We start from the raw sequence: 11,428 nt of genomic DNA, 5'->3' as shown, positions 1-11,428 counted from the left end.
TATATACGAAGGTCCTGTATAGTGCTAGAAACAGTTATGTCGAGGGTTTCGTGTGTTTTAAAAATGGTTTGCAACGTTAGGGGATAAAAGAGAAAGAAAAATGGAACTAGTGCTGTTATGAAACGACTTAAGACGCGGCTACCCTCGCTGTGTAATTTTCTTCCAGTGTTGACAAATATCATGTCCTTGTAAATACAGAAGTGCACATACAGAGGTTCCTCTGTCACATTATTTGCAAATAGACGCACCATTCTTTGATAAAGAGCACGCGCGTATTATTGATACAGAAGGGCCCCCGCTTTTTCAGCTTGACCAGTTGGATCTCAAAGACGTCATTCCCTGCTTGCTGCTCTAGCAGTAATAAGACAGATTCCGCGTATGCCAATTAGATATAAAGTGAACACTTTCTGATCTAGGCCCATTTCACAACGCTGGGAAAATGTTGCTGTACGTTGTTGTTGCTATGTGTCTGTGCGGTACCTTGAGTTACAATCCAGAAGGTGAGAATGGAAAACCAAGAAGGATTCAGCTAATAGAACCCACATTCATATAATCTTTTTTGTCACTTTTTCAAGTTATTTTAATGAATCACTTTCAGCTTTTGAAAATCCATAAGTACCAACCTAAATACCCGTATTGCGTCGAGAGCTTGGCTCACTAGAACAACTAATGGACGACTATCCAAGGATAATACAACTGAAATCTAAAAATAACCTAGCAACGCCTTCAATTGAAATCTCAATCTTTTTTGACGGAAGTGATGTCGTATCTTGATCTTCTCTTGTGTCAACGCAGTCAATTTCTAGCGGAGCCTGTAACTATTCATAGAGTAAAAAAAACTTATGAGAAGCTCTTTGTGCCACAACCTTTCGTAGGTGAACTCGACATCCTCCAGTAAGAGACTGCTTAGACAAGATCGATATATTTATTGTAAAATCAATACAGTCAGAACTTCTCAGATAAGACTTCCTTCCGCTTATAGGCGGCCACCTAACTTACTACGATCTGCCCACAGGCTTCAAAAGAAGTGCGAAGCTTTTTCCACACATTATATGACGATAAACTTTTTTTCTCTTTAAGATTCCAAGCGACTTTCAGTTTCTCGATCATAAGATTGCATGAAGTGCAAAAAGTATTCTTGTTTTACGGATGATGGTCTTTTGCGTTGATAAAGACCTCTTGGACAACAACAAACTTTGACCCAGATTCCCCCCCCCCCCCCCCCTGCTATTTAGGTTTGGCTTTTCGAAAGCAAAATACTAATTGGATCTGTACAGTCTTTTTTAATTTCACATCTCTATTTCTTTTTGGCACATAGAGAACAAGAGAGATGGAAATCCTGATCTCTTTGAAGGGGACATGATCCTTACACCTGAACAAAGAGCTGCTGCAATGGCTGGACAAGACGTTGACGGGCCAGCGAGCCGCGGCGCCATTAGGAGGGGCTTGTGGCCAGGTGGAGTTTTGGTCTACCAAATCGCTAGTAGTTTCCGTGAGTTGGTCGACGTTGTTAAATCATTTGGTTAACAGTAAACTGTAGGAACCCCAAGTTCAAGAAAGAAGTATCATTTTTGCTATTCTAACGAATTTTTTTTGATTTTGTTTGCTTTTTTGTTTATCTGTTTGTTTGTTTGTTTTGTTTGTTTTTTTTATCATGTCCACCTTTCTGGGCTATCCTTTATCATATTACTGTTTTTTCTTCTTTTCAAATCTCATAAATCAAACAGAAATCTACCATTTTGAGCTTATTCGATAAGTGTGCCGTGAAAAGAAGTGGTTTAAAAGCAAACTTATCCAACAACTGAAACAATGTTTAAACTGTGTAGCAGACCGGCTAGAGGGATGTCGTGAAAGGGACATGCGGGCGTGAAACTCAAAGCGTGTAGAGAGGAATACCCGCACCAGCTTTACTCTTACAACTCGAACCAATTAATCAGGTGTTTTTATGTGAATGGTTTCGTAAAAAGTATTCTGTAATAAGTACATAGACATGAATTATGGCTATGATTAGCGATAATGGTCGCTACACTATTTTCATTTATTCATAGGCCGGAGTCCGAGTGCAATGAACGCTATTCGAAGTGGAATGAAGATGTGGTCTGATAACACGTGTATCACATTTAGGGAGAGGAGGGGAAACGAGAGAAGTTATGCGTATTTCCAGGGCGGTGGAGGGTAAATCGATGCTTATAAATCTGCTCGGTTTTAAGCGTTTGTACACGTCTTTACCGTGTATTAATTTTGATTACGCTAATTCACTAACTATATAAACAATAGCCCCCATTTTGCTCGAGAATATGCTCGGATTTTTGTCCGCGGATATTATCTGTTCCAAGTAGCGAACAGTTTTCCGTAAGCGATACGCGAGGAAAAGTGTAAGCAAAGCAGCAAACAGTAACATGCGCTCCATCTTGAATCAACTTTTAAAGGAATACTGAATTTGAAAAATAGGTGTTCATCGATGGTTGGACAGACTGGACGTAGGCAAGCTATCACTCTCGGAAGAGGATGTTTGCACGTAGGAGTTGTTGCCCATGAAATTGGTATTACTGATAAACATAACTAATTCAATATAATTTTTCTATCACATAATGCATCTGATTCAAGTCTCTAAGATTGTAGGTGAAGATCAAATACATAAAGCATTTGATTTACCTCAGTCTGTAACTGTTGGCAAAGTTTAAAAGTAGGTCGCTAAGCGTCTCTGAAGCTAGCTCGACTTGTTTTTAAATATTTTCACCTGATTTGCCGACGCCGATACTGACTCCGACAATGACGATGACGACGACAACGTCGACGATGATGTTGACAATGCTGATGATGACAATGACGATTAATTTGAGGACCGTTCTCTATACTAGGTTGTCCAAGAGTCAGCTGCAACAACCTAAAAAAAAACGCTTAAGCTGCTCAAAGGGATGGCGAGATAGTTTTTTTTCTAACGGACATATACAGCTAGCCTATTCGTTACATTCTGTAGCTGTCTTTCCCACTACCTTTGCGTCTGAGTTATTCAGTAACAAGAGCTCTTCAATCCAGAAAAAACTGTGTCAGTCTGAAGTTCTCCTGGGTCAATAAATAGCGCAACCGTCATTCTACAAATTATGTACCAGATAACTTGAGGTTATTAGCTGATAAGATTTACACATACAGGGTACAACTTATGTAGGATAAGACATGGTTTTTTTGTTTTTGTTTTCTAGAATCACGTTGATACATATTTTCGCTGTTTATAGGTCACGCCCTCGGTTTTTATCACGAGCAGTCCAGACCTGACAGAGATGAGTATGTCACCATTTACCGACGAAACATTGTACGAGGTACTCTTGCCCTACAATTTCAAATACATTCTTCATGGTTAGAACGTGGTGGTAATAGTTCAACTCGACTCTAAGGATGACCTCTGCTCAGGTTGTCAAAACGTCAGTCACCACCACCGACTACAGTCCTTCTCACCCACGATCATCCCCGTATTACTGTTATAAAATGTTCAGCATTTCCGATGCGGTGTTATTTCAGCGACGGCATTTAATACTGAAGGCGACGCTTATTTCCGAATCATATTTCTGAAATCACGAAAAACATTTACTGTAAAATACTTTTTTAAATATAATCTCAGTGAGAAACATCGTTAAAGTTCCGATGACTCACTTTTTTTCCCGAGATATAATCAGAAGCGTTCGGCTTGTGGCCTTAATTTTCAACAAGTGTATGACGTGAAGGATGGTCGAAGTACCAAGTTTTACCTCGCTTTTGTTTTCTTCGTAACTGTGCGAACGCAGCTGCATATTCTGGGGTAGCGTCCTAAGATATTGTTCATTCTGCTTCCGTCTCTGGCATTAAATCGAGGGCGGAGGGCGGAGGGCGGAGGGCGGAGGGCGGAAGGCGGCTTTGGATTTAAAGTGGCGTTCAAATGAGTAGATATGGTATGCCATATACATCTGTCCCTGTCCCATAAAGATACTGGACACTTTGAAGACTGCTTTGAAAACTGTTTTTTTTTTAATTTAGCCTTCAAATATATATTTTTTTCATGTCTTATCTTTTAGCTATTTTAATGACTTGGCTATTGCTACCTTTGATTGTACACGGATTTGTAGTATTTAATAGTTTATGTTTTTAGTTGCTTTTAACATAATTTTACTTTGACAATATCGTGAAGCGCAACTGAATATATCCATATAGAGGTCTGCGCTATCTTAATGTAAAAGTTATCATTATTATTTCTTCTAACCAAACTAAACTACTGCAAATACCTGCTTTAATCATAATGCACTTTCGCAGTCAGATTCTCAGTTTTTCTATACATAGGTATGGAATTTAATTTCAACAAATATAGTAAATCGACGATCGATTCCTTGGGAACACCATACGATTATGGAAGTGTCATGCACTATGATTCGAGAGCCTTCAGCAGAAATGGACGGCCAACTATTGTTGCAAAGAAATCAGGGGTTTGTTGGAAGAAAATTTGTTTCTCTCAATAACTGGTTATGGATCATGAAATTCGATTATAGTTTGCCACACCTGCTGGTTGTAATAATTAACTGGTGATCAACTTATAGTTGTGATTAAATGAAACTGGTCAGAGATTAGCTGTAAACGTAAAAATCTTTCCTTCATCAACTAACAGTACTTAAGGGCGCTAGATTTAATAGGCCATTTTACAGTTGTGTACTTAGTTGCCAAGCCTTTGATTCAGAGTGAGGCTAAAGATGACCTTGTTGTGATAGAGACCTGTATCTAGTTAGCATGATAACAAAGTGATTTACATTCGAAAGGCAGCAAGGTTTGCATGTATCATAACAAGGTCATCTCTAGCCTCATTCCCGTTCAAAGGCTTGGCAACCAAGCACACAACTGTAAAATGGACTATTGCTGTTCGATTAAAAAAAACCTTTGCACAATGCAAAATACAAATGTTTATTGGTGCAAAAAACTTGAAAAACATCTTACAGGTCTTAAATTAACCTCAGATCCGTATCAAACTCTGAACTTTTCAATGTATCTATGAATCAAATACAAGAAAAGCCCGGCCGGTGTCCTGATCACCTGACAACAATTTCTTCAATTTGAGCGGCTCAGCTTTCTTTCCACCTGGCTTGGCTGAGTGTTTCATCTCTGCTACGGTTTTTTTTGGGGCTTTGATTTAGACGCCGAACTTTTAATTTGTCCAACCAAATGCAGACATTATCATATAGTATTTTCATTTTACTGATCAGGATTTATATCGAGAATGGCAATAATGGCCGATAAAAGTCTGCGGATGAATCGACTTGCGTACCATTTTCGAATTGGGCCGGTCCTAATTCGAATCATTTGAATCAAGTTCGACTGGTGAACTGTAGAGCTTGTACAGCTTGAATAAAATCTCAAGGACCTCGTTCAATTTGAAGACTGAAATTAGTAATGCTTGTATTTTTGTCTATAGCCAAAACACACGCATCTTCAGACGTTTAAATAATGTTCTTTTAAGCACCATTTCCAAGTAATACACAGACCGTTTGAATGTCTGTAATTTCACGAAAACCTTTTTTTGTTTTGATTTGAAGTGAAGTATGTTCTATAAAGAGCTGACAGAATTCATCCTCCAATCTCCAATAAGTTACTTGATTTTCAAGGCTGCATAGTCTCAAAATCAGCTGCAAAAGCTTGCTTTTTCTTTTTTTGGCAGGTAACGCTTGGAAACCGCCGAGGCCTGAGCAAAATTGATATTCTTCAGATGAAACTGCTGTACAAATGTCAAGGAGCCGGCGGCAGACCAGACCCTCCCCTCCCTCCTCCTACGAATAAACCTCCAGGTTGGTGTATATAAGTAGAGCTGTTATCTTTGGACAAAATATATGTACAGCTTAAGGTCAAAAGAACGCGTCTTAATTACATCCTTTATTTCCATTATTTTCTTTCGTCCGAAATGTCCTGATATATAACCTAGACATTTTATGAAACTTTACAGCAGGAGCCCTAGCTCACTGTAACTTACCTGTGTATGACGTACAGCAGGCAAAGAAATCACTTGGATTATTATTATTTTTAATTTTAGGTGAATGTTGCGACACTGGAAAGTACTGCAGCTACCACGTTCCACGTGGAGACTGCAAAAGAATGGAGATTGTTAGGAGGAAATGTAAAAAAAGCTGCGGTCTGTGTCCAGAAGGTAATATTCTAAGAAAAATAGAAGATACACTCTGTGTTTGAAACTTACTACATATCGCGTGGGAAGCGCGATGAAAGTGAACCTTTTTCTCGCTCGATTCCTTTTCTAACAAATCTTTAATGAACGGTCTCCTTAATGTTATCTCTTTAACGTTTCAGGAACTCCACCACCGAACACCAATCCACCATCTCCACCACCACCAGTTACCGACGCACCTCCTCCGCCAAGCACAGAGATGCCACCTTCCCCCCCTCCACCAGATACAGATATGCCACCGTCCCAACCCCCAGGTCTGTATACAGTAGCTATGACTGAAATTCATCAGATTTTATTATTGCAGTTTGAGGTATCTGAAAGAGTTAGTCTAGGGATTCGTTAGCGCGTGAGAGTGGCAAAAAGGACACAGATCTGTACAGGTTCGAGCCCCAGACACCCATCCTGCTAGTTCTTATCTCGGTTTCAGTAGTAGGAAGCAACTAGCCGTACTTCTCTTCCCTGGACACGATGTTGGATAATCAAAGAATTACTACTCAGCGTTTATTGGCCGGTATGCCTTTGTATTCTTGGGAACAAGAATGGATGGAGAGATACGCCGTGAGTTAGATTTCTTTCCAACGGAAACGAAACAGTGACCCGACCAGACCTTGAACCGGCATCTTTTAATCCAGAGTACAGACTACCTTCAAGAGTTTTTTCTCAGGAAATTGTAACTTTTCTTAGTTCAGAAACTGTGCTAACAAACGTTCGATTAATTTAGTATGTATTCACCAAGCAATCTACTGATGTGATTTCTTTGACTGAATGGCCCTCCTATGTTCAGGTGAATGCCGTGACACTGGCAAGTATTGTAGCTACCACGTCCCTCGAGGAGACTGTGAGAGAATGGATATTGTCAGGAAGAAATGTCAAAAGAGTTGCGGTCTATGTGGTGGAGGTAAGCGTATAAAATTATCATATAATTAGCAAGGAAACCCATGTCCATTCTTTGCATAAAAGAGCACTATTTATTTGTTTGTTTATGGTACTGGGTAGCTAGATGATTCAAACCATGAAAACTTGTTTCGACAAGGGGGTTTACGTTGTTCATTTTTTTCATTATTTTTCCTTTTGTGACTCAGAGTTTAATAAATCGTAAAATGGGAATTGAATAACAACAGTGAGGAATGAATGAGTGATTTTCTAGAAAAAAGATCCAGGAGGATTTCGCCCGTTTCACTCTGTAGACAGATGCTATAAATCCTGGTTCACCTAACTCGTTCGGAAATTCCACCTCCTGTAAGAGCCCCCTGTTGGGCGCAAAATGATGTAAATAACCTAAATTTAATTTTCAATTAAAATAATTTCCATTATCCCGCCTCCAGTAGCTTCAATGGTGAACGAGGAACTATTTTTTCCCTTTTCAATCTTTCAGGAACCCCACAACCACCAAACCCAGGCACTGACATACCTCCACCCCCTAACACAAATCAACCTCCTTCAGGTACGTTAAAGGAGCATTCCAAATTTTTATGACAGTTATCTTGTGTTAAATTATTCATATTAGTTTATCAATTTCTAACGATCAATCGGAGGAACTTTGTGATTAAAAAGATTCTTAGGGACGGTTGAAAGTCGATTGAAGTTTAGGTTACTTCGTACACCTTAGAAAAATCTGTTACTACTTCGCAAACGTCGCCATGTCTTTTGCCTCTCCCAGGTTCTTGCGGTGTTGCCCCTCTCGGTAACAGCCGTGTAATTGGAGGAGACGACGCTAATCCTGGTGCCTGGCCATGGCAGGTTTGCAACATAAGAACCTTTTCACAGGCGTTCAGTCAGAAAACGTGGATGGACCCGCAGGCCCAAATATTTTCCTTCTTTGGCTTTGCTCTATCATCGCGTCCCGTTAATAAACTGAACGCCTGGTGTAGGTTAGCCCCTTAACAAACCTTGCCTTCCGTTTTTCGCCAAGGAGATCTCTCTTCCCTAACATGTTTGATTTCATAAATCTGATTTTTCTAAGGTTGGTTTGCATAACAGTCAAGGAGGATTTTTCTGCGGTGGAACCTTAGTAACACCATATTGGGTTGTCACGGCAGCACATTGCATTTCAACCTTGTAAGTTACATTCTGCAGGTAGCCCATATCACCAGAAACTGATCGCGGCATTTAAATTCCTTTGATAATACAAAAAATTATCGCCATCTCATCAGTTTTGGATAATTTATTTACACCTCAATAATGATATTACGTGGAGGGCTAGAAATCGAAGCTGAGCAGCTTGGTTTCAAACTCTGACCGCAGTACTCTTCGGAACCGTTTTTTTGGGATATCACGCAACACTCCCTCAGTCGGATTGGAGGGCGTTGCGGGACACCCTAAGCACGACTGCGACCGTGAGGTAGACTGGTTGGATTAACAACGTCAATATCTCACACAAACTTCCCTTAAAAAATATGAAATCCTTGATCAGTCTTTTAACATAATGATGAGACAACCATATAAGATTTTTTCCAATTGTGAAAATCGTGGCGAGGTTCCCCTTAGCCTGTAAATTTTAACTTGATTTTGAATTCGGTTTTGACGAAATATACTTTATCCAGACAACTTGCTTACAAACGAAGTAGTTTTTACGACATGCATAACAAGTGCGCTCTGTTTTGTTCTGTTTTGCTTTTTTTCGTTTGGCACAGAAACCCCTCGAACTACGTAATTCGGCTCGGTGATCACAACCGACACCGAAATGAAGGAACAGAGCAAAATATAGGAGCATCACGAGTTATTAAACATCCACAATATGACAGCAGGCGGATAAACAATGACATAGCTCTTCTCAAACTTTCTCGTGCTGCAAACATCAACGATCGAGTGTCGCCCGCGTGTCTTCCCCAAGCAAACTACATGGTGCCTCCAGGGACAGCGTGTTACATTACAGGTCAGTTTAACGAGCGTTGTTAGGAAGTATCGTGTGCCAAATCGAAAGAAGTCACGAGGGCCATTAAAAGTATAAAAAGAAAAAAAAAAAAAAATTCATGAGGAGCCAACAAGAAGTCGAACTTAAGACAAGGAAACTGCCGTGCTAAAGCGCGGGAAGTTGCAAATTATATGTTTACCACACATGGCAGCAAAGTCGCAATCTAATCAGCGAATTTGCCGTTCTCGGAGACTCACCCGGCCGCACCGCATGAGTCTGCAAAATTTTGACCATTGGAAGACGAATATGTTGTTGATAAGAGTTCAGAACACGCCAAACCACTATCATTTGTTAAGTAAACAGGAAGTCTGATGCAAACGGCAGGACCTGCTTGGGCCGACGAATGCTATAGAGTGGGCCGTACGTCAGAATTAACTGGAAACTACCTTTTTACGGCCCATTCATACAATTACATCTACTATGATGAAAGAGGAGACATCGAAGTGATTGATATGTTGTACTTGAGTTTATCTCAACCAGAAAAGCTGACCGAAAATTGCTTTTTTCTCTGCACTTTTTTAAAACCCTGCGCATTTGCGTTTCGGCTATACGCAAGCATACGTCAGCTCATGGTATTCTCGCTGTCGGCAGGTCCGTCTGTTCTTTGCGCATGCTTCATGCCAGGAGAACTTTTATTTCATTTTTTTTCCCATTGTTTTTTTTTTTAATGTTTTATTGTTCTTATTATTATTTTTACAGGCTGGGGTAAGATTAGACATCCAGGTAGCTCTCATCACACTCTACAGCAAGCCAAAATATCTCCAGTGTCAGAGTCAGATTGTAAAAGGAAAAGTAAGCATCTTCCTTCACTACAGAATTCCTCAAGAAAATGACTTTAAAATTGACTATAAGTACGACTATCTTTGTTTATTCCTGCTTCTATTTCTCTATTCATAGATGGAAATGGCATAACAAAAGCAATGCTATGCGCTGGAGTTCCAGGAACTCGACTTGGTGGTTGCCATGGAGACAGTGGTGGTCCTTTCGTCTGCAAAACTTCCGATGGATTCTGGGTACTCCAAGGTGCAGTTAGCTGGGGTTCGAACGACTGCAACGCTATGCGCATGTTTACGGTTTTTGCACGAGTTTCGGTGTTCAGGGAATGGATCGACCGATACACTTCATAGCGAACGCTTAAGTTCTTTATTTCTTGGAAGAATAAAAGTCATATAATATTAACTGTATATAACAGTAGGGTGTCTTTTGTTCTGCACTATCACTCACCACATCATATTCAAGTTGTAGAAATGGAGGAAAGGAGGAACAACTCACTCTTATCTGTAACAGAAAAAAAAAAAAAACTTGATTGATTGGTTTCAGTTTACTGCCCCCAAGGCGCTGAAAAATTAAGCTCAACAATAGATTTAACGTACAAAAGGAAATAAGTTATAAGCTCGATGCACCTTGAACCTTCTCAATTTCTATTAGTAATTCTCTTTACCTTCAGTCCATACAATTCTTATGGCGTTGGTTGGTAAAATCTGGAATTGGATTAACTAATAAATCCCTAATTCACATTGTTCTCTATTCTCATCACTTACCTGCTTGATATTGTATTGATGTCATAAGGAGAAATTATGTTTTAGTCCCTCATGGGAGTGAAAGGGCTCAGAGTCAGCTGCTGAAAAACTACGTGTTGAAATCCTTTCAATAAACCTCCGTGGCACGCTCCTAGAAGTTAGAGTTGGTGGCAGAGCATAATTGTATCGGTTATTGAAAACAAAGAGGAAACGCGATGTATTGTACGGCATTACGGAGGTCGTGGGTTCAATTCCCACCGACTGGTCATAAGAATTTTTTTCTTTACCTCGTGTGGTTTCCTGTTCACCTTTTACTAGGGCTAACGCCCAATGGATTTTTCATGGGTTTCGCTTAGCACTTTAATTTACGCTTTCAGAGTTATTCGCTGTTCCACCATTTGTGTTTGTAGTGCTACGCGGCATAACATTTATAGGTACCCATTTCTAGCCATCGATTAGTCTTGTACCCAGACCTACCACGGCCAAGCGGTTCAGTGCGAACGAAAGTAGCCATCTATTTTAAAACTAACCTGGATTCAAAGGTTTTCCAAGTGACCCATTCTCATTAGTAACCGTCACGTTTTCAGTTCGACCAGGAAATTAAAACTTCTGAATTATGTCTAAATAGCGCTCCTCACAGCAAGATATTCGAAGCAGGAAAAACATTGATAAGTGTTTAGGAATGTTAAAATTTTGTACGTCAGAACGTTTATAAGAAATTTCTTCAGTTCACAACGACAACCTATCTAATCACACCGCTGTATTTAGGAAACGACTATGACGATGCTAGGCAGTTCCATT

General features: G+C 39.9%; 1 protein-coding gene and 1 long non-coding RNA gene across 2 annotated transcripts; one reads left to right on the top strand and one right to left on the bottom strand.

Moving 5' to 3' along the window:
- The first annotated feature begins 332 nt into the window (after positions 1-332).
- LOC111327865 (zinc metalloproteinase nas-15-like) lies at positions 333-10,441 on the top strand. The gene is made up of 16 exons (XM_088756834.1): positions 333-500; positions 1,319-1,492; positions 2,049-2,175; positions 2,452-2,543; positions 3,237-3,320; positions 4,312-4,454; positions 5,675-5,801; positions 6,044-6,157; positions 6,316-6,447; positions 6,978-7,091; positions 7,569-7,637; positions 7,854-7,933; positions 8,157-8,251; positions 8,827-9,068; positions 9,807-9,899; positions 10,005-10,441. Exons 1-16 carry the CDS (start codon positions 440-442, stop codon positions 10,232-10,234), a joined length of 1,977 nt encoding a protein of 658 aa, XP_088612960.1. The 5' UTR covers positions 333-439; the 3' UTR covers positions 10,235-10,441.
- LOC148733512 (uncharacterized) lies at positions 10,225-11,425 on the bottom strand. The gene is made up of 2 exons (XR_015999968.1): positions 10,649-11,425; positions 10,225-10,385 (listed from the first exon to the last, which is right to left on the bottom strand). It is a non-coding gene; the product is annotated as an uncharacterized LOC148733512 (long non-coding RNA).
- Positions 11,426-11,428: the final 3 nt, after the last annotated feature.

This window comes from Stylophora pistillata, chromosome 4 (genome assembly GCF_964205215.1).
Source record: "Stylophora pistillata chromosome 4, jaStyPist1.2, whole genome shotgun sequence".
Lineage (NCBI taxonomy): Eukaryota > Metazoa > Cnidaria > Anthozoa > Scleractinia > Pocilloporidae > Stylophora > Stylophora pistillata.
The sequence above is the reverse complement of the archived record's forward strand: the minus strand, read 5'-3'. Positions and strand labels throughout refer to the sequence as shown.